General features: G+C 42.9%; 1 protein-coding gene across 1 annotated transcript in view; it reads left to right on the forward strand.

The window, feature by feature from the left end:
* Positions 1-24,168, forward strand: part of MON2 (MON2 homolog, regulator of endosome-to-Golgi trafficking) — a gene marked incomplete in the record, with an annotated part of 2,751,369 nt that overhangs the window by 2,096,428 nt on the left and 630,773 nt on the right. The window contains 1 exon segment of the mRNA XM_044088289.1: positions 23,450-23,612. Within this exon segment, the coding sequence (XP_043944224.1) occupies positions 23,450-23,612 (163 nt within the window).

Below are 24,168 nucleotides of genomic sequence, written 5' to 3' on the forward strand. Positions count from 1 at the left end.
TTCCCCAAGGCTACACTCTCCATTTCTATAAGACAGGCCATTTTACAGGTCATCCCTACCCCTGGCAACAGCATCTTTACTATGGACAGTGCAGTCTAAAAGAACTCTGAAGTGTACGTGGATCAGATGATGATGAAGTTCCTCAGGCCCCAGATTCAGGTAGGGGTCCTTCCAGCTTTGGCCCCTGCCAGACTCATGAGCTTAGGTCTTTCCCCTCTTACCATTGTTGCACCTATCCCGATCTGTCCTCTGGGTTTGGGGGCTATGGATTCAAGTGCTACCCAAGGTTTGTCTGCATCATATCTGAAGACTTGGTTGCCTTTTACTCTGGCAGACTCCAAGTGGCTCAGATCCAGAAGGTTCTCTGGGCTGAAACATCGGCACTGAATCAAGGGTTGGGGGGATTGGTTCAACGCCAAAGTTTTTGGAGCCATCCCTTCCTCTAGGAACCTCAGGCCAAGATATCTCAGCTCCAGCATCTGCCTCAGAGTCCAGTCAAGCTTAATTCTGGAATTTACCTGGAGCAGCTGATTTGGCTCCATCAGTGATGATTTTGGGTTCCCACTCTGCTTCATCCATCCCCCTATAGAATCACCTTGGGTCCTGATAATACTCATCCTGTCCCATCAGAGCAGCTGACCACATTGAGCTTCAAGACAGTCCATATTAAGGACTCCCATCTTCTTCTGAGTCTTCACAGAAACAGCCAATCATAGAGGCTCCTTGAAAGCATGCATGTAAGGGCAAATGTGTTGACCCTCTTTGTAGTTATTAAATAAAGACATGACTTCAGTGAAGGGAAGGGGTCCCTCAGATCCCCCTTGAGGACATCTCGCTTGGTGAGATCATAAAACTTTTGAGATAGAAAGATTGGAGGTCCACTGAAGCTCCCCTCTCAAGAAAAGTCGGTGCTCCATGAGGCCTTCGAGTTTGGCCCAGCTACTTTTTGGGTGCTCCCTCCTGCTGATGAAATGGTTGACCTTATTTCAAAGCAGGCATGGAAGGAGGTGGAGATGGCTGAACCAATTCCCCACATGCCAGATAAGTTTTTAGCATTAACAGAAGACTGTCTGCATTGGAGCACGGGTCCTTCCATTCATTCCATGGTAGTGATAACTGCCACTTATAAAGAACTTGTTGAAGGAAGCTGTTCTGTCCACCACCCCTGCCCAACAGGGAGTACAGGGCATTAGACTGATTTGGAAAGTGGGTATACACTTCAGCAGTCTTCACACTGAGGGCTTTGAACTACTTGGCACATGTGACAAGATTCCAGATTTGACAAAGGAACTTTCCAAATCCCTCTCTGGGTCTATTTCTACAGAGAACAAGAAAACATTTGATTTGCAACTGGCCCTCTCAAGTCCCATTCCAATGTGTATCAATGCGCCTGATTCCTAATGCGACAGGGCACTTCAGAAGACACAGGCACTGGCTTAACTGTAAGTAGATGTGCCTAGATGCACTTATGTGACTTTGCAGAGCACTTCAGGACATCCTTTTTCAGTGCCCCTAATGATGGCTCAGCACTCTTTGGGCCTAAAGTCAAGAACACATGCTCCAGAAGCAAGCAAGATGGGAAGACCCTTTCTGTTATAGGAATACAGTTCTCTTCCCACTCGAGGTTGAGGTCCTTCTCTAGGAACCACAAGGGAGAGAAGAAGCTGTGGTTCTGAAAGTCTCAAGAGTTCTCTCCTGAAACATCGGGGATAGACCTCCACCCCTAGGGCAGAGGGAAATTCTAATTATAGACTTTACCCCCATGGCAGAGGAGGCTTGCAAAATCAAGTTTTCCTGGAACCATTCTTCGAGAGGCCTTACTACCACTCCTGAGTGGCTACTCAACTGCCACACTCAAGAGCAAGTCAAGGGGCAATTATGTACACCCAAGGCCCAGACATCTGTCACCCTTGACACATGGGTGCAGAAGATCAAAACCAGAGACTATTCAATCCCCTTTCTGTGTCACCCCCCCACCACACTGTCAAGAAAGCTCCCCAGTGTTCCACCCTCCCAAAGAAAAGCAGCAGCACTAGAAATGAAAAGGCTGTTGGAAAAGTGAGTCATCCAGGAGGTCCCACCAGACTAACAAGAGTCTGGGACTTAACTCAAGATTTGTTTTGGTTCTAAAAAAGAATGGGGACCTCAGGCCAGTTTTGGACCTCAGCCATTTTAGCCAATATGTAACAGAGACAAAGTTCTGTTCAGTCCATTTACCTGTTGTTGAGACGGGATGACTGTATTTGTTTGATAGACCTTCAGGATGTGTACTATCACATATTGATGGACAGGTGATAGAGAAGGTTTCTACACTTCCGTCCAGGAGCCAGTCATTTTCAGTTCAGGACCCTACCCTTTGGTCTTACCACATCCCACCAGATGTTCAAATGTAATGGCGGTGGTCACGGCTCATCTCAGACTGCAAGTGTTCGGATGCTCCCGTATCTGGATGACTGGCTCATCTCTGCCCCCACCAGGAATCTCCTCAGCTGTTCTAGGGACTGCCTATTCCACCTTTGCACTCATCTGGGTATTATGGGAACTCTTACAAGTCCAATCTTCTCCCTGTTCAGAAAATGGAATTTATAGGTGCCCATGTGGATAAGAGAGACAGTCACAAGATCACATACAAGAATGGTCAACATGCAACTCCTGTAGATTTCTTCCTAGTAAGGGAAGGGCACTGGCGTAGAATCAGTGATTGCAAAGAAAGACCAGTTGGCATAATGGTTAAGGTCTTCGCCTCCCATGCACAAGATACAAGGTTCCATCCTGACCTCCGCCAATACCGGTTTGGAATTTTCATGTTGTCCCTGTGTCTCTGTGGAGTTAATCCCACCTCCCAAAAACATGCTGAGTGTTTCCATTCCAAACTCACTAATTAATGGAGCTGTGAGCAATATAGACCAACAGCTTTGGACATCTAATGTGGTGCTCAGTATCCTCAAGATAGGAGAACATGGCTCGCAGACTGCGTGCCATGGCAGGGCTATCCACTCGACAGTGTAAAATATGGCTGTAGGTGATTTGGTTGTGTTGACTGATGTCACCAAATGGACATGGGTAGTTACTGGTGATAAAGTGGGTTGAGGACCTGGCCTACTCCAACCATGCTAACGGTGCGAGTGGTGCATGTGCCCCTGTTGGCCATTGTGTCAGTAAGCTACTGGCTGGCCAGTGTTCAGCTGTCCAGCTTTGGTTATCTGGGAGAGCACTGTTAAGCATAAAACTGGACGCAAAACCAATCAACCTGACAAACATGAACTAAAAATTGCTACACTTTATGTAGGTTCACTTGCTGGACGCATCTTGGAAGTGTATGACATGATAGTGCGGAGGAGGCTGGACATCTTATGTATCCCAGAGAAAAGATGGAAGGGCAGTGCAGTAAAGACACTTGGCTTGTGATCCAGACTCTACTGCTCATGAGGAGGACAGGCTAGAAATGGTATAGGAATTGCAGTGAGAGAGACCGGCTTCAGAACACATTGAGGGATATCATCAGAGTTAGTGACAGACTCATGGCAATCAGACTCCAACCTAGTGATAGGACAGTATTTATAATTTTAGTCCGTGCCCCACAGTAAGGTTGTGATAGTGAGGAAAAGAGTGCATTCATACAGTTGCAGGACCTGCTAGATAAAGCAGGACAACATGCATTGGTGTTGATAATGGATGACTTAAATGCACATATCGGGACAGACAGAGCAGGATATGAAGATTGGGACAGTAGGAATAAAGAAGGAGAAAGCCCTTCTAGACTTCTGTCTGACAAATGGCTTAATAGTAGTAAACAAGTGGTTCAAAAAGAGAGACATTCACAAGGTCATGTACAAGAGTGGCCAACGTGCAACTCAGCAGACTTTCTCCAAGTAAGGAAAGGGCACTGGCTTAGAATCAGTAATTGCAAAGTCAGCCCACAGCATAAGCCAGTGGTTGCTACTGTCAGCTGCAAGCAATCGTCAGAGAAGGCTCTAAGGTCAACAGAGACCACACTAAAGACCTAGAAGCTGACTGGAGAGAAAGCACAACAGTTCAAGGAATTACTCAGGGCTTTAGCACCATGAGAAGAGGAGAAATGAGTGGAGTGGTAGAAGAATGGCAGCGCCCCATATAACAGATATATGGCCAAGCCAGGTATGAAAATAAGATACATAAGGAAAGCTGGAGGTGGAATGCAGAAGTACAGGAAGTCATCAAAAGAAAGGAGTGCAGGAAAAAGTGGGAGATAGAAAAGATTGACCGGATTAGGAAGAAATACTGGTTGGGTAAGGAAGGAGTTGTAATAGCAAAGAACAAGGCATCAGAGGTACACTACCAGCTTCTGGAAAGGGAGTCAGTAGATGGCACAAAGAAGCTCTATCAGGTTGCAAGAAAGAGACAGAAAGATAAAAAAGATAGTCAGACTCCCTCCATAAGGGATGCCAGCAACAGTTTACTCACCAGCCCATAGGACATCAAAGACAGATGTCAGGAGTCCTTCCAGCAGCTTCTGATTGAAGAAAACCCCACAGATGCTGTACTGCCACAGACAAATGAGAGGAGAAGAGGAGCCCACCCTAGAAGAAGTAAGAATAGCAATAAGAAAAATGAAGTTAGGGAAAGCAGCAAGCTCATATAAGGTCATAGCAGCTATGATTAAGATGTTTGTTGAGATAGGGGAGAAATGGCTCCTAAAGGTACTCATAGCAGTGTGGAGAGAATGGTGTAGCCTAAATGACTGGAAAATAAGCATATCTATGCCAGTGTACAAGAACAAAGGGGACATCCACAACTGTGGGCAGTACGCAGGTATCAAACTCCTTTTACAGTGCATGAAAGTTCTGGAGAGGGTGATTGATAAACGGATATGCAGAGTAGTAGAAAGTAAGATGGCAGATGTGCACTTTGGATTCAGATCAGGATGTAGCACAGCTGGCCCGATGTTTGCAGTGAGACAGATAGTTGAGAAGAAGCTAGAGATGAGGAAAGAGTCCAACTGAGCATTCCTAGCCTTGGAAAAAGCATATGACAAGTTCTCAAAAAAGCAGTCCGAAGTCCCAGAAACATGGTAGAATTAGTGCAGGCTATGTACAAGTACCCAATGACTCAAGTACGAACAGTATTCAGTCTCTCAGAAGGGCTCCCAGTGGGAGTGAGTGTGTACCAGGGTTCAGTTTTGAACCCACTACTGTTCATATTGATGATGGACTACATTAGCAAACAGGTCGGAGGGGACATATCAACAAAGTTGCTGTATGCAGATGATGTGATTTTACAGGCAGACTCTAAAAAAGAACTTCACCAAAGGATAAGGGAAATGGAATTTAAAACTGAAGGCAAAGGGGGTGAAACTAAGTTCAGATAGGACAGTGATAATGGCAGCAAATTGGGGAAATCTGAAGTAGCTGAGAATTGAAATAGAAGGGAAGATAGTGGAACAAGTTAACCAGCTGCAAGTATGTGGGAGGTGTGGTTGAAGAAAAGCAAAGCCTGAATGAAGAGATCAAAGTCAGAATCATAGGGGCTGCAGCCAACTGGCATATAGTGTTAGTTGTAGTGTATGACAGAAGAATGCCAAAGAAGCTGAAAAGTAAGGTGCACAAAGCAGTAGTGCGACCAGTAATACTGTATGGTACAGAAACCTGGGCAATAAAGGCAAAGCAGATGAGAAAACTAGAGGTGATTGAAATGAAGTGCCTGAGAAGGGGGTGGTATAAAGTGCATTGTGGGACAGATGAATAAATGAGGACATAAGAGCAGAAGGTAAAGTAGCTCCAATTGCAGAGAGTATCAAAGAAAACAGATTATGGTGGTTCAAGCACATGTGCAGAAAAGCAGAAGACCGAGTGGTGAAGATGATTTGGGATGGACAGGAAGAAAGTAAGAGGAAGTGAGGGTGCTCAGCAAAGAGGTGGATAGATTGTGTGAGAGAAGATCTGCGACAGTCAGGCATGAGTGTCAAAGAAAGCAGGAATCTGACATTGAATCGAGAGAAATGACGACAGTCAACATGACACCCAGTTCCCATGTAGAAAACATGGGAAGAAGGGGATTGATGATGATGATGATGACAACCTGGATAAGAAATGCCACATTCTGAGACATCCACCAGACAAGTTTGCCACCCTCTACACACAAGCATTAGAAATTGCCAGAAGTCAGCAGCGAGACTAATTCTGCACCACCAGGTGTCAATGGCTACTTCTATTACCCTGGTCCCTCTAGCACGTATCATATGAGAGTTCTTCAGTGGAAACTTGCAGAATGTACATCATCTGGGACTCCAGCCACCAGTTTGTCTCCAAAGGTGACCCCTTTGTTCTTTCTACTCCCAAGGCTACTGTGACCATGGACACCTCCCAGCTGGAGTGGGGGGGAGCATTATATAGAAAGGACTGTCCAAGGCACATGGTCCCCTTCTGAGGCCAGCCTTCATATCAACATTCTGGAGATGAGAGCAGTCCTCTTAGTAATGCAGGCCTTCCAGGACTCCTTCCCTCTATAGGTGATATCCATTTAGACATTCTGATAGTCTCGTACATCAACAAATGGTGGTGAACAAGTTCCCACCCATCATGTTAAGAGGGAATGAGAGTTTGGTAATGGGCGATAACCGGTAGTAACACACATCCCAGGGGAAATACAGTGTTCAAGCAGACAAAGTAAGCACATCTATTCTTTTACCTTATGAGTGGTCCCTCACTGTGACAGTGGCAGAGCAAATCTTCTGTTGCTGGGGTCACCCATGTTATGATCTTTTTGCTTTCCATCTCAACACAAAATGCAGCAGGTGCTTTACCCTGATACTCCAGCAGGGGGAGTCACGAAGGGATGCCCCCCCATGACTTTCCTTCTCTCCTTTTTATCCTGAAATTCTTACGAAAAGCCTTGAAGAGAAAGGTCACAGTTATCCTCATTGTCCTATTCTGACCTCGACTGGTGTAGTTTCCCTTCCTCTAGCCTCATCTGGTAGACCCTGCTTGGGTGGTGAGTTCCAATCCGGATCTTCTCTTTCACTCATGTGGGATGCCAGACCTGGGCATTCAAGCCCTCATGTTAAATGCTTGGTTTCTCCACTTCCAGTGATGGTTAATCAGTCTAGGCATTCCTCACAAGTAATCCACATTCTTACTTCGTTCCAAAGAGCATGTACCAGAAAGATTTACAAAAGCAAGTGGGAAAGGTTTTCAGCTCCTCTTCCAGCTATTTTAGACTTTCTAGCTTCCCTGTTTCAAAATGGGGCCATTCATTCTACTGTTAAGATTCAGCTAGCTGCAATTTTGAGCTTCCATATTGGAGAAAATCAATCTTCTGTCTCTTCCCTTAAATTATCTAAGACCTTCCTCAGGTTGCTTTTCCTTCTCAGGCCTCCTTTGAGGGATTCTACCCTTCCTGGGACATCAGTATTCTGTTACAGGATTTAACTAGACTTCCTTTTGAACCTATTGCCAAGGTAGATCTCAAGTTTCTGGCCTGGAAAACTTTATCTTTGGTGGCAGTTCCTTCAGTTCTGAGAATATTGGAATTGCATGTCCTCTCCTGCAAACCTCTCTGCCTGATCTTTCATAAGGATAGATTGTCTCTGCGAGCGAACCTATTCATTATTCCAAAGGCAGCTACAGAGACTTCCTAAATCAATCTATCATTCTTCTAGTTTTCTTCCCTAATTTTGCCAGCAATGGAGAGTACATGCTGCATTTGTTGAATATGTGCACCATCTGCTCCATTTCTACCTTCACTGCACAAAGAAAATTTGATCAGCTGTTAGTCTCTTTCTCAACAGCCAAACTGGGACAGACTATTTCTAAAGTGGCTCCAGATGGTTATCGAACTGCATCTCATATGTGTACAGAAAGAGGAGCCTTGACTTTACCCAGACCCATAAAGACTTGCTTAACTAGCTCTATGGCTACTTCTGCTGCCTTCCTTTCAAGCGTTTCCATTGATGATATTTGCACTGCATCCACTTGGTCCGATGTTCATACTTTTATTTCTCATTATAAACTGGATTTTCACTCCAGAGATAGGTTTGCGTTTGATGCAGCCATTCTCTGGAATGTCCTTTCATGAGACCTCCCAAGGGTTTCTTTAGCCGAGGACTTTTGTCACCTCCGTTGAGGAATGGATGGAAGAGACAACATCAGATATTTATATACTTACCATAATGATAGATCTGTGTTGTCTGATTCCATCTTGCCCTCCTTCCCCCTGCCATTGTTCTTGGTGTTATTTATTTGTTTCTGGTACCACCATGCTGCTTCTTCCTGGGCCTGTTCATATGCTGTTCAACCTCCAGAACAGAATGTGAGCTAACATACTAAATTTATGAATTCTAGTCTTTAAGGAGAGGGCCCTGTGTCCATTATTTGGTGCTTGGGCAAACTCGATCGGAGGTAACTTCATGGGCAGGAGAAGATTATGGGTAAGGGGTAGGTGCCTGAGCTTTGGATCCAAAGTCTAGAGTGGCCAAAGTCGGATATGAAAACCCATCCATTGAGGAAGGACAGAAGCAGAAAACACAAGTCTATCATTATGTTAAGTACATAACTTTTGTTTTAGGTTTTCATGTCCTAGAAGTGATTACATTCCTGGTATATTTTCTGAGTTGGTCCTTCAGCCCATCTAAACTGAAGATTTGTGAATCTTGTTTGGTCTGAGTCTTTCAGTGGTTGGACAATTTGGAGATGAGCCTTTTTACAGTGTGCAAGACTGTAGTTCTCCTTCTTCTTATCAAAGCAGTAGAGCAAGAGAGTGCTAGCAGTGGGCTATGTTTTCTATTTCCTAGCAGTATATATTATTGTACACATTCCCTTCTGATTCATTTCCTTTTCACAAAATTCAGAGAAGAATGCCAAAGCTCATCTTTGTGACCTTATGTTTACCCAAGAAGTGTGTTGTTTTAAGCTTTCATCTTCCCTGGGCACAGAGAAAACCTTCCTGGTACAAACTGTAGAAGTTAGTCTTGTGTTTGTGGTGACAGTTGGATCTTGATTTGAATCCTCTAAGTTCACTGGAGGTATCAGAGGTAGTTGAAGCTGATGGAAGCCTTTCCACTCCTCAGAGTTGGTATAAATTGAAGTGATTCTCCATATCGGCAAGGAGCTAGCCTATGTCACCTCATTTAAATAATATTAGTTGCTTCTGACTTGCCTCAGTCTTATGTATGGTTTTGATCTCAGTTGTTTTCCTGTCAGGATGCATGGGTCAACTGTTTCTACCCATCATATCTTTATGGAGGGAGATTTGTGATCTGGTACTTAATATGGTCAGGCTGTTCCTTTAAAAGACTTCTAGATTTCTCATTTGAAGAACCCCTTACTTCTTTGGGACTCGAATTTAAAGACTGGCATATGTGCTAGAAGAGAGTGCACACTACCCAGAGTGTAGATGATGAAAAAAGTAGACTGAAAATAGCAAGAAAGGATTTCTCATTTGTGGCCTTTCAGGTCAACTGGTAGGATGACTACATGTGTGTTATATATCCAAAGGTGATGTTTTTTATATAATTCTTTTTGGCCCCCATCTGTAACCCTCGTGACTGTTAAATATTGTCTCCAGTTGGTCCAGCCATTCTTCCATGTTCCTGACATTGAAAGATGTTAAGAGGTAGTAACTGTGGTCTTCATCCCTAAAGAGGCTTGAAGATTTTTTGATGCACCTAACATCTTTTTCTCTTTTGGCTGGCAGGTATGGTGCTGAGTCTGGTTACACCCTACTGTTGAGAATATGTGGTCCAGTGTGTCTGTAATGTTTGACTGGAATGTATGCACTTTTTGGCTAGGCTGACACCCAAGAGTGTCCATGCATTAGACTGTAGTATTGGGTCTTCCCCTAGGCAGCACTGCAGAGATGAGACTTAAACCATCTCCCCCCAGTAGCAGGCGAGCTGACTTTGGCCACTAAATTCTATCTTTTCCCAGTTGTGTCTTTCATTGTCAGTGATAGTAATCAAATGTTGGTTGTCTAGGGTGTATATCACAGAACAAGATGTCAAAGTTGATTAGCTTTTTTTTTTTGGTCTTTTTTTGTCTGATGGATTGGATTCTGTTGTAGGAAAACAAGACATTCCAGCTATGTAACTGCACTGGATCTTTTTTTGATTTCAAAAGAAAATCTGTAGTTGGAATATTTAAGGCCTGTTTCACTAGAGCAGTGGCAGCTTCCCTGCCATTTTCAGAAAAAAAAAATAATTTAGACCAGGTTTCCAAGTACTACAGGTTCCTGATAGTCTCCAGAGTCAGTGATAGTTTTGCTGCATTAATTATCATAGGAGGTTACTAGGCTAACGGCCCAGGGCACTTAAAAGCCTAGCCAAGTTCAGCTCATGTTCCCAAGGGTGTTTGGCTCAAGCAGACATTAAAATCAGCACCTATTTCCCCTGTCCAAGAGGGACACAGGTGGAACCCCTGGGGTGAATTACTGGTTACCCATCCAGTTGTCCAAATAATGCTTAAATAGGCCAACAAGGAGCTTTGTTTAACATGAATAGGAAGCTTGTTCCGAAGGTGGGGCAACCTTTATGAGACAAATCTGTCTCTCCAGCAAGTTCTGTTGATGTCGCATACCAGGTTAAGGTCCTTTGAGTGAGTGACCCATGTGCCATTTGACTTGCGAATGTGCAGCATTTCCATTAAGGCTGGGTCAGAGATTGCTCTGTATGCAAGGCACAGGTCACCTCTGAGCAGTCTGTATGTCACAGAGTAAAGTGGCAATGATTTCAGTCAGTCCACATAAGACAGATCTTGAAGACCCTAAACTTTCTTTGTAAGTAGCCTTTGTGGTCTTTCCAATTGCTGCAGGTGTTTGGAAAGAAACATACCAAAGGAAGCATTGTACTCTGTTGGCCTGATGTGGGAAGAGTACACTGGGGATTATAACCTCTTTTTTTCTGGAGGCAATGCCCTTATTTCTGGGATGAGCAACATAAAATGCCCTTCTTTCCACTGTGGAGACATGGTGATCGAAGTTAAGGTTGCTGTCGACCTGTTTGCCCAGATCTCTCACCACTGACTGTGTGCTTTGGGTATTGCTATTGATGTGGTAGTTTGCAGGAAAATCATCCTTGCAGAAGGGGATGATGATGCATTTTTTTGCATCAAGTTTAAGACCATGACTTTGGCACCAGTCATTAGTCTGTGTAAGACCTTCTCTGCAGGATGTTGTTATCGCTAGTGGTTTCAGTGATCGCTCCCAGTTTGCAGTCGTCAGCAAACTTTGTCAGCCCCAGCCCTTTAGTTTTAGCCTGTACTTCAGAGAAGTAGATTACAAACAGTAGGGGACCCAAAACCGATCCCTGTGGAACACCACTGGTCACAGGTCTGCTGGAGGAGGTGGAGTCCCTTATTTTGACTGTATGAGTTCTGTCAGTGAGACAGTTTTCAACCCACCTGACAATATATGGGTTGATACCCAGCTGAGTGAGTTTATCAATGATGCCATGGAGGATTGTGTCAAAGGCCTTTGCTAAGTCTAGGTAGGCCATATGCACAGATTTGCCCTTGTCTATGGCTGAGGTCTCACCAAAGTTAACAGGCATGATCTCTCCTTGACAAAGCCAAACTGTGTGGGGTCGAGCATTTAGAGAGTTCTTATATCCATGTTAATAAGGTCTGTGATGATTTGTTCCATAGCCTTGCAGGTAAGGCTGATCAGGTTAATGGATCTGTAGTTCTTGGGGTCTGTGGATACACCCCCCTTTGTGAAAACGGATTACAGTAGCTGTTTTCCATTACTCTGGGATGGGATGAAGCCAGTGCTTAGGCTGTGATTGAAAAGCTTGCTCAATGGTGATGCTAATTCCTGTTTTAACACGTGTAGAACACAGCCTGGGATGTGGTCTGATCCCATAGAGGCTTTGCTTTTGGCATTGGAGAGGGCATTTAAGAACTGCTCCTTGGCAATACTAAGTGGGGGACAGGTGTTAGGGATGCTTTGGGGGTATATATTGCGAGGACAGGGAAGTAAAATTTTCACTGAACCTGTCAGCCAGCAGGTTTGTTATATCCACAGGTTCTGTATATGTAGTGTAGGTCATTGAGTGTATTGTAGCTAGTCAACCACTGTCGCTGGATAGCACATGCATATAAGTTACTGAGCACATGCAAGATCAGTGCCATTTTGTATAGTCAGCCAGAGTGAATGCACATGCAAGTGTGTTTGAAGTAATGAGTTAGTCAGTTAGCTTAAAAATATGTTCCAGTTAAAGCTCCTGATGTGTTTATGTACAGTAAACAACTTGACCTCATCACAGTGCCTCAGTGTCTGATTTGAATACACAAGACATGGTGTCAGAATGAGATCCGAAGTTGAAGCAACTCGCAAACCATGAGGCATGAAGTTAGAAGTGGAGGAATATACAGGAGCAAACTCGCAAACAGGTCAGCAGTTATTCAAAGGTACTTAAACTCGTTTAAATGTTTTTTCAGTCACCGAATGTACGGCAAAGCATTCAAAACATTCAAAATAATTACAGAGAAAAACAAAAATGTCCTAAATTATGACATACTGATAAAAGTATTGGAAGTAAATACAAAAGTGTTTGAAATCATTTCCAGTGTATTAAAATGTACGAAAAGGCTAAAACGACCACATTTTTTCACAATGTACTACTACTTTGCATTAACTAAAACTTTTCGAAGTATCCAAAGTTTCTGGAGTGTTCTCAGTGTTTGCAGTGTTAAAGTAAAGCATTTTCAAAGAGATTGTTGTGCATTTGAGCATAATTACAAGTACCTGGTTTAAGCTTATATTTAAATGTACTTTATTGTCATGGCAGATGAATTTTGTAGACCTGGACCACTGGTGTTTGATAATAATAATATTGCTGAGAATTGGCGAGTGTTTGAGCAAGAATATGATATTTTCAAACAGGCTGGATTTTCTAAACAGATGCACTTACAAAGGTATTCATACTTCTTAATTTAGCTGGCTTGGAAGCCATTGAGAGGGAACGTTCATTTGTGCATGCACCAGCCGTGTATGCAGGGGAGGGGGGAGAACCACCATGTTATGATACAGGCTGACATGAGGGAAGACCCTGAGTGCTTAAAATGTCAGTTTAGAGAAATGTGTAACCCTCAAACAAATATTACAGTGGAAAGGCACATATTTTACCCAATAAATCAAAAGCTTGGTGAAACTGTAGCAGTATATATTACCAACTTTAAGAAATAAAGCAAAAACATGCATGTTTCATGATCTGAGAGATGAGCTGATAAAAGATAGGCTTGTGTGTGGTATTAATGATGCAGTGAGAAAGATTTTGCTTCTTGACAGTAATCTAACCTTGAGCAAAGCCTTTGAAATTTGTCAAATATTTGTGCTTACAGAAAAGCATACAAATATGCTTACGAATAAAAGAAACGTGCATGTAGCATCTGCCAGCGAGACTGTTGATAGTGATAGTGTACAACATAAAGTTAAGATAAATAAGAAATATAAACCAAATGGGGCCGCTGCAAACAACTTTATTTTTTGCTGTCGTAATTGTGGAGGCAGTCATGAACCTAAACGAGAGAAGTGCTTAGCTTTTGGTCAGTAGTGTCAGAACTGTTGAAAGTGGAATAATTTCAAAAGGCTTTGCAAGTCTAAAGTGTCACATTCTTTTATTAAATCAGAGCATCTGAAGAAGCAAATAGATCAGATAGAGAGCTGTGAGCAAACTTTCTATGTGGATTGTGTCTCTGTGCTCAATGAAATAGTTAACACAGTAGATTATTAGTTGGCAGCAAAGAGTGAAATCTTTTGTACTGCTTGGATTAATGGGAAACCTGTAGAGCTTAAAGTAGACACTGGGACCAAGTGCAATTTTATATCAGCACAAATGTTTGCCATAGTAAGAGCTGGTGAGAAACTTGATTCAGCAAAGTGTGCAAAACTAGTTGCTTATGGTGGTGAAGAGATTCAAACTGATGGCACAGTAGATGTTATTTGTGTTTCACTGTTGCAGTCACCACACTTGAGTTATCTGCCTGCAGGTAGCCCTCAGTCGGCCCGAATACCAGAGACAGTATTTCTGCGTCGGCTGCTGTCACTCCAGGACTGATGTCAGGTTGTCAAGGGTATAAAAACAGGCAGCCAACGCCATTACATCAGTCTTTCTTGCAGAGGAACCCTAAGCAGAAGCAGTTTGCAAGTGCTGGTCGGCCATTACCTGAATTTTCATTTACAAATTTAATAATCTTGAAGTCTTCTAAAGCTAAGTACCCTGTTGGGGATCCTTTTTTCTTGCTCTAACCGATGTCAGAGAAAGTTAACAATTGTCTTGCCTGTGGCAAGCAAATACCTCACATAGATTTTCATTCTTACTGCGTCACCTGTTTAGGCCCAGACCACGACGTCCCTCGCTGTCAGTTTTGTGCCTTATTTAATGCCCAAACCATTCGTCGTTGGGCTCTCTTTGTTGCTAAATTCTTTCGCTTTCGATCTCCTTATTCTGAAATGGCTTCAGTAAGCCATCTGACTACCGATATTCCGAAAAAATGTAAAGATAATGACAGAGACAGACCGCATAGGTCCAAAACTGCCGACGATGCTTCCGTTAAGCTAGCCGCCAGTCCACCGGTACTCAGTGAGGTGCTTTCGCAGCCCCTGATGCCAGCTTCAATGGATTTGCAAGCCTCTACTGAGACCCATTCGGAGTCCTGTGTGCTGCGAGACTCTTCATCAACTGTGAAACCTGCGGATGTCTCTAACTTGGATGGGTCTGGAGCTGCTGAGCAGGCACCGGCTTCTGAGGCAGTTCTCTCAACCGATGTTCAACTCAAACCAACGACTTCTTTTTTAACCAAAACTACCGAGTTTCTTAGGCCCAGAGTACGCACTACGCCTAGAAAACTGATGACCAAAGTGCATGCACCTGCTCCCATGCCACAAAAACAAATGCTTATAATGGCTAAAGACCTTATTATGCTGATTAGGGGAAGTCAGCCTTCCCCTGCTAAGAGACAATGAGTCCAGTCCCCTTCAGCTTCTACAGACCAGGAGTCCGATGACTCTGAAATTTCTGATTATGAAGACATGCCCTCATCTGCTTACGAGGATTCAGATGGAAAGGAATCCATGGAATCCATTCTCTCTGCCTCCCCTCCAGAGGATTTTTCTTTTGGTGAAACCTTGCATACCTTACGAGAGCATTTCCACTGGGAATACCAAGACTATCCGCAGTCCCAAAAGAGACGCAGAGAATTTCTAGAGCTGCCTCAACACAATTTCTTTTCAAAAATCCTACTGCTGACCCAGAGATCATTTCCCAGGGGCCTAAAGGTATCGAGGCTACTACAGCCAAGAATCCCACCCCTTCGGACACGGATTCCAGAGCTTTGGACAGATGGGTTAAGAAGGTATATACCTCTGCAGCTGTTGCTATCAGGGCATTGAATTGTCAGTTTCACATGCTGAAGTACCAGCAACATATTATGGAACTTATTAAACAAAAAGTGACAACCTTTTCAGACTGTGCAGAAAATAAAGAATTGCAGGAGCTTATGCACTCTGCAAGCCAAGTCAGCAAGTATACTTTGCAGTGTGTCTTTGATGCCCTAGAAGCATCTTGCCGGGCAGCTGTCACTGGCTGTGTACTGAGAAGACATGCTTGGCTGAAGGAGCAGACCTTGCCAGACTATGTCAAATCAAAGTTACTAGACACTGCTTTGAATAAGGATCGTTTGGCACCAAAGCAGAAGAGGTTCTTAAAAAGATGGAAGAAAAAGCTAAGTCTATGCAGACTGTTAAAGAATTCTTACAAGTGTAACTCCCCAGATTCAGTAGGTATTGGCCTTCCAAACACTGGAAGAAAAATACTGCAAGCCCTAGGGTTCATGTCCTCATATGTACTGCTGATTCCATATGCAAGACTGCATATGAGGAAACTCCAGTGGTACTTAAAAAGTCTTTGGTGCCAACATTCTCAAGACCTGGAAACCGTCATTCCTATGATACCCGAAGTACAGAGTTCCTCTGGTGGGCAGAGGCATGCAACCACAACAAGGGACTGCCATTTACTCAACCCCAAGCCGCCCGGAGCCTAACCACAGACGCATCAAACTGTGCCTGGGGGGCACACATGGACGGAATATGTATTCAGGGTCACTGCAGCCTAAGTCAAATTCATCTGCACATCAACCAAAAAGAGATGCTAGCTGTACAGAATGCCCTGACAGCTTTCAGATCCCTAATCCTTCCAGGACAACTGCTAATAAAAACAGACAACACCACATTTATGTGGTACATCAACAAGCAGTGGGGAACCCATTCCTACCCACTCTGCAGGCTTAGCCGTGGCCTTGTGGAAAACTGCCTTGGACATTCAAGTCCATCTGCAAGCTCAGTTCCTGCCCGGCAAACAAAACTTACTGGCAGACGACTTAAGCAGAAATCTCAAAGACCCACATGAAAGCGGATGGCCTATCTTTTCAGTGGGTAAACATCTCAGTCTATGCCTTCCCCCCTCTGCCCCTCCTTTCAAGAGTATTACTCAAGATAAAACAGGACAGACCAAGGAAAATTCTGATTGCCCCGGAGTGGCCATGCCAGCACTGGTACCCACTCCTGCACAGCCTGACATCGGTGCCACCCTGACACCTACACCAGAATCCAACCCTCCTCTCTCAGCAGGAGGGACAGATTTTGCATCCACAACTGCAAACCCTAAATCTTTTAGCCTGGCTTATTCTGTGAATTCTCCCCCAGCGACCTTAAGCAAACAGGTGCTGGACGTCATTCTTGAAGCCAGAAGACCCAGTAGAAGAAAATCCTATGCTGATAAGTGGAAAAGGTTCTGCTCATGGATTCAATCTAAATGAGAGGACACAACATTGCCCTCTCTGCCTCTTATCCTGGATTACTTAGCAGATCTACTCCACAAAGGCCTTCTCCTCCATTAAGATACATGCCTCAGCCATTTCTGCTCATTATCAAACTGTTCCTGAGAGGGGCAAACAACTTAAGGCCACCAAGGAGAGCACCCACCCCTGCTTGGGACCTTAACTTTTTTACTGGAAAAGCTCACACACCCCCCCCCCCCCTTTAAACCTGCTGCATCAGCAGAGTTAAAATTCCTCTCTTGGAAAACAGCCTTGCTTCTAGCCATCACTTCAGCTAGAAGAGTGTCTGAGCTACAAGCACGGATGGCTGTGGAACCCTTCATTATTTTCCATGCTGACAGGGTTTCCCTCAGGACTAACCCTTCCTTTATGCCTAAAGTGATGTCCAGTGTAGTTCTCAATCAATCCATCCATTTGCCAGCCTTCTTCCCTAATCCTCAAAGTAAAGGGGAAAGGATCCTGTACTCCTTGGACATGCACAGACAGCTCAGATTCTACCTTGCTAGGACTAAGCCCTTCAGAACATCTGACCAGCTACTAGTCACCTTTGCAACAGGGGCAGAGGGCAAGGCCATTTCAAAACAAACTGTTTCCAAATGAATAGCACACTGCATCCATTTCTGCTACAAGCACCATGGCAAACCAACCCCTCAGGGTATCAGAACACATTCCACTAGGGCAACAACTACCTCTACAGCATTTCTCAGGGTTGTCCCTACCAGGGATATCCTGGAGGCTGCTACCTGGAGTTCTGTACACACCTTTACCAAGCATTACCACCTGCCTATCTTTTCCAAATCCAGGGCAAGATTTGCTACAGCAGTTTTGCAAGGTATACTAGCCAGCCCTAACTCTTCTTGACTGCCTCCACCCTTCTTCAGCTTTGGGAATCCACCCAAGTGTGATGACTGCAACAGTGAAACACGAAGAACATGGTACAGTTGTGTACACTTACCATAAGTGTAGATGTTCAAGTGTATTCACTGTTGCAGTCCTGGTTTCCCTCCCTCCAGCCCCCTGGTTTTCTCTTTCTCTATCTGCTATCTATGGCTATCACTAACCCCTTCTGGGGTATTGGTATTGGTATTTACTTTTTACTGGTGGTGTTTTCCCCACTATAACCTAGCTCCCTATTTGGGGGGCTCCTGACATTTGGGGCAAGAAAAACTGATGTAATGGTGTCGGCTACCTGTTTTTAATACCCCTGATGACCTGACGTCAGTCCTGGAGCAACAGCAACTGATGCAGAAAATACTAAGTCTCTGGTATTCGGGATGACTGAGGGCTACCTGCAGGCACATAACCCAAATGTGATGACTGCAACAGTGAATACACTCGAACATCTACATTTATGGTAAGTGTACACAACTGTACTTTCTCATATGTCATTCTACTGGGAACAGTTATGACTTGCAGTTTTATGTAGTCAGAAGACACTTGCAGTCATTGTTAGGCCTCAAAGGCAGTTTGATAGTGGGACTGATTTCATTTAATAAAGAGGTCCACCATGTACGTCTGAACAACAATGATAGTTTTACCCAGAATATTTTTAGTGAATATGCTATTTTCACAGATGAGGTTGGCAAACTTCCAGTCACATATTCCGTGAGGTTAAGCCATGAAGTAAGCCCAGTTGTCAGAGCAGTAAGGAAGGTTCCAGTAGCAATGCAGAGCAAAGTAAAAGCAGAGCTTGACAAAATGGTGAATTTAAGTGTGGTAACCCCAGTAAAAGAACTGACTGAATGGGTATCCTCCATGGTGGTAGCTCATAAGAAAAGCTCAGATGATATCCATATATGTATTGATCTAAGAGACTTAAACAAAGTGCTTAAACGTCCTCATCATCCAGTGCGCGCATTAGAATGTCTGAATAGCTGCTATTATGCTGAATGCCACTGTTTTTTCAGTCTTAGATGCAAAAAATTCATTTTGGCAAATTTTGCTGTTTCACAAATCTTCGTTGCTAACTACTTTCAGTACATCATTTGGTAGATACAGATTCTTGAGAATGCCATTTGAGATAAATTCTGCCAGTGACGTATTTCAGCATGCAATGGAACAAATTTTTTCAGGTTATCCATGTGTTGTCATAGTAGACGACATTATTGCAGGTGGCAATGATGAGATTGAACATGATAGAAACCTCAAGAAAGTTCTAGATCATGCTTGTGAAGTAAATCTTAAACTGAATCCACAGAAGTTTAAATTCAAACTGAAAGAAGTTACTTCTGTGGGACATTTGTTTATCAATTGTGGCTTGCAACCAGATTCGTCTACACAAGCAGCAATCCTTGAGATGCCAGTTCAAGAGACTGTCACATCTTTACAACGTTTTCTTGGTATGGTCAACTATTTAGGAAAGTTCATCCCAGACCTGAGTGAGCTTTCAGCACCCTTACTTGAGGTGACTTGCAAAAAATGTAAACTGGTCTGGGTTGGAACACCACCAAAAAGCATTTAACATTCTGAAACAGAAATCTGCCAGTCCTCCCACATTGAGATGTTATGATGTAGACAAAACTGTAACTCTTGTGTATTGAGATATTATGATGTAGATAAAACTGTAACTCTTGTGTATGATGCTTCAAGGTATGGTCTTGGCGCAGCATGTCTTCAAGAAGGCATACCAGTAGCCTATGCATCCAGAACTTTAACTTAAACTGAAATGCAGTGTGAACAAATTGAAAAAGAGCTTTTGGCAGTAGTGTTCACATGTTCAAAGTTCCATGATTATATTTATGGCAAAGTTGTTCAGAGACTGATCACCAACCTTTAGTGACGGTTCTGAAAAAGCCAATATATACAGCCCCTTTAGTGACAGTTCTGAAAAAGCCAATATATACAGCCCCAGCACGCCTGCAATGCAAAATGTTAAAATTTCAAAAGTACAATTTCAATATTGTCCAACCAAAATGCAAATTTCTATACCTTGCTGATGCTTTGTCAAGAGCAGCCAGACATACAACAGAAAAACATGACAATGACAAAGCAGACTTTGAAGTCGTAGAAGTCAACATTTTTTCCTCATCATGTCTTGATGAACTCAGAAGTCACACAGCTTCAAACCAAATTCTCCAGAAGCTGAAACATGTTATCAGTCAAGGATGACTAGCACGACAAAGTACTTTACCACTTGACATACAGAAGTATTTTCCTTACAGAGATGAGCTCATGATACAAGATGGAATAATCATGAAAGGTCCTAAAGTGGTAATTCCTACAGCATTAAAACAGGAGTATATATCAAACTTTTGCATTTTGGTGACCGGGGTACTGATTCTACTGATTATACCAAAAGAAGGGCAAGAGGCATAGTATTTGGCCTTCTGTGTCAGAAGATATAGAGAAGGAAATTCTAGCATGTACTATCTGCAACAGTACTAAATCGCAGCAACAAAAAGAACCACTTCAGCTAAACCAGATTCCTGAGCTACCATGTTCGACAGTTGCTACTGATATTTCCGAAAGGAATGGTCAACATTACTTAATGTTAGTAGACTCTTATTCAAAATGGTTTTAAATTGACCTTCTTCCTAACTTAATGTCCAGTACTGTTACAAAATTGAAGAGACATTTTTCTGTTCATAGTAGTTCGCACAAAGTCTTATCTGACAATGGTGCACTTTTTACAAGTCAGCAGTTCAAGAATTTTTTTGAGTCTTGGGATTTTGTCCATGTTACTAGTAGTCCTGAGTATCCACAGTCCAATGAATTAGTGAAATATTTGCGGGAGAAATCCAAGAGAGATGGTACAGATGGTTTTCTTAACCTACTTAATTTCAGAAATATTCCTCAATATAATTTGCTTTGTTCAGCTACTCTGAGATTGATGTCCAGACAGACTAGAACAACTCTTCCGATCAGTAAACAGTTATTGATAAACCACAAAAACAGACTAAGACTTCCAGAATATCGCAACAAGCCACAAGAACTGGAGCTTAAACTAAGAGCAAGAGGCTATATTTAGAGGACATACTCAATGTCCTGCAGGAGGCCAGGAAACCTAGTACCAGAAGAAATTATGTGGCAAAATGGAAAAGATTCTCCAGGTGGTGTCAAAAGAAATAACAGGACTCCTGTCATATTCCTGTACCTATGGTCCTTTCTTACTTGTTTGAGCTTCTACATTCAGGGCTGATCTACTCTTCTGTTGAGGTACACTTAGCCATTTGTACCTGCGCCTCCCCTTGGTTCCTCCTTTGGCATCCAGATTAGAAGTAAAAGTATTCTTAAGAGGGGTCCTCCATATCAGACCACCTAGAAAAACGATACTGCCTTCATGGGACCTTAATTTTGTCCTTGAAAAACTCACACTACCTCCCTTTGAACCAGCTCACTCAGCATCTCTGCAACTATGTATTTGGAAAACAGTACTTCTGGTAGCCCTCACATCTGCCAGGAGGATCTCTGAAATCCAGGCCTTGATGGCTAACCCCCCTTACCTCATCTTCCATAAGGACAAGGTCTCTCTCAGGACTAAACCCTCGTTCATGCCTAAAGTGGTTAGTGAACTTTCCTTAAATCAAGTCATTAACCTCCCTGTTTTTTTCCCTCAACCTCAAAATCCATCTGAAAGAATCCTACATGCCTTGGATGTTCATAGGCAGCTTGGGTATTACCTGGACAAGACCAAATCCATTATATAGTCTGACCAGCAGTTTGTCTTCTTTCACCCAAGGGCCTTGGGGAAGGCATTCTCTAAACAGACTATATATTCATGGATTTCTAAAACCATCTCTGCCTGTTATTCCTTTCATGGAAAGGTTTTGACTACCAATGTGAGAGCACATTCTACTAGGGCAGTTGCCTCATCAGCAGCTTTTTTCAGGGGTTTGGACTACGCTTCCATACTGGAAGTGGCCACCTGGTTCTCAGTCCATACCTTTACCAAGCACTACAAGCTGGACTTGGTCTCCAGAGCCAGAACCAGGTTTGCTAGGTCTATTTTGCAGGGTCTTGTAGGCCCCTCTACCTTCCTCCCAAGATTATACCTAAAGCTTGAGTACACTCCCTACAGTTATGAGTACTGTAACATGAGAATAGAAGGGCATAGAATAGTTGTGTAAGAACTTACTATGACCTTAGATGTCCTTCTCTTCAATGTTGCAGTGTTCAGTCCCCCTCCCCCTCTAATCCCCTTCTTGCTCTGTTTTGTCCATCTGGAGTGACTCTCCCTAATTTCTCTCCATCTAAACTAGACACTGTAACAGGCACATAAATTTATTAGGTTCCTTTGGCCTGGTAGCATATGTGGGTCTGAAAAGCTTCCTTTCCTTGCTTCCCAGCAGTACTACTGTATGCGGCAGTCATTTCTGAAGGGGGTACGTGCAGATGTCACTTTTATAGCCAACATCAGTTTATGGCCCTGACAAGCAACCCAGCATGTATCCCTGCTCCTAAGACTTTGGTATACTGGCCTGATGTCTGATGCTGCAGGCAGCAACCTCCCTACAGTTATAAGTACTGCAACATGGAAGAGAAGGACATCTAAGGTTATGGTAAGTTCTTACACAACTATTCTTTCCAGTTAAAGCTCCTGATGTGTTTATGTACAATAAACAACTTGGAACACATCACAGTGCCTCAGTGTCTCATTTGACTATACAAGACATATGATATGTAGTACCATTAACTAAGAGTTCATCGCAAATCTGGGCCTTACCTTTGAGGTTATGGATGTAACTAAAGAATGTCATGGCTGCATAGCTTGGCATTCTACCTGTGCACCTCCGAGAAGACAAGAGTACTTGTATATCAGAATACACTTGTGTGTGGTACTTAACGTAATATAAATGAGTGAAGTGTCCTTGTCTCTGCAGTGGTATCTTGCCCTCCAGTCCTTTTTAAGCTTTTCTGTATTTTCTTATAGAACTGATTGTTGTCATTTCTGATATGTTGATGCACATATTTTTATGAATTGTAAAACTTCCTGTTAGACTTGTGTTCTCTCATCAGGACAGTATGGTAAAGTAGTCTTTTGTGACTAAACCTCATAATAACAGGATAACAGTATGCTGGCTGAGTTGTATGGTGATAATTGCAGAATTGCAAATTTGCCTAATCAGTGATTTACAAGGACAAAACAAATAAGTAAGCCAGTTGCCTAAAACTAGTCATTACCCTAAGTGGACAAAGTGTGAAGCTTGATGTTTGATACTTAGGTAAGATCACCTTTTAAAAGTTTATAATAGTTGCAAAGTGTTGCCTGTGTCTGCCACCATTAATGTCAAGTGATTTCCTGTATTATATATCATTCAGAAGTGGTAGGGTTTGAGCTATTGCATGGTTTTTTGTATACATATGCTAAGTTTATATATAGATATTTATGTCTGTAGTGTTTTTTAATTGTGGATTCCTTGTTGCTTCAGATTTTGCTCACACTTTGCATATGGTTGTTTTGCGTACTTTATGTATACTTCCAGTCATAGCTCAGAAGCTGTAAATCATTACTTAAAATTGCACATCTGCTAATGGAAAAATAGTTACTGTTCTTAGGTGCTCTCTGAAGCTGCATACTAAGTATCCAGTAATGTGAAAGCAGGGACAATGTTGTCATGTAATTTTTTTGTGCTATTTTGTCATATTTTCTACTGTTAATTATGTCCGACACTAGATTTTAATAATGAAACGTGTTTTGTTTACAGGGAAGCTTTAATACGTACAGCGTTCCAATGTTTACAGTTGGTCGTAACAGATTTTCTACCTACCATGCCATGTACTTGTTTACAGATTGTGGTAGATGTTGCAGGCAGTTTTGGACTTCAGAATCAAGAACTGAATATCAGTTTGACATCCATTGGTTTGCTGGTAGGTGATGCACTGTCTTACAACTTACATATTTATACCACTGCCTTTACCTCAGTTAATACAAAATACAGCAAACTTGCTGCCAGATGTGACCATATGCATTCATTTGACTGCTTAGTAGTTTACTCCATAGCATTAGATAATCCTTTGAAGGTTTCTCTGTGACTTTGTAAAACCTGTGAAGTTTAACAGTCAAGTAAGTGAAGTGAAATGGGCCATCCCAGTTTTCTTCCCTTCTCCATCTTAAAGTGCACCCTCAGAGTTGCAGGTTTGGTATGCGCGCGTGTGTGTGTGTGTGTGTTTATAAATACACATGTACACACACATATGTATTGGCTATTACATCTGCTTCTTTGTACTCCAGATGTGATCGTACTACGTAAAAACCACAGAGGTAACTCTCTTTAGAGTTGTACATCATTTCTGAAGTGGGGTGGAAGATTTTGTTATGCAAAAGAATTGCAGTCCTGCAGGAGTTGTGGTTCTGATGGAGAAGACTTTCTCTCAGGTTCTTTGAAAGGTGTGTTTTTTGTGGGAAACAATAAACCTATTGTAA

Source organism: Protopterus annectens, chromosome 11.part0, assembly GCF_019279795.1.
Source record: "Protopterus annectens isolate FY-2018-M chromosome 11.part0, PAN1.0, whole genome shotgun sequence".
Lineage (NCBI taxonomy): Eukaryota > Metazoa > Chordata > Ceratodontiformes > Protopteridae > Protopterus > Protopterus annectens.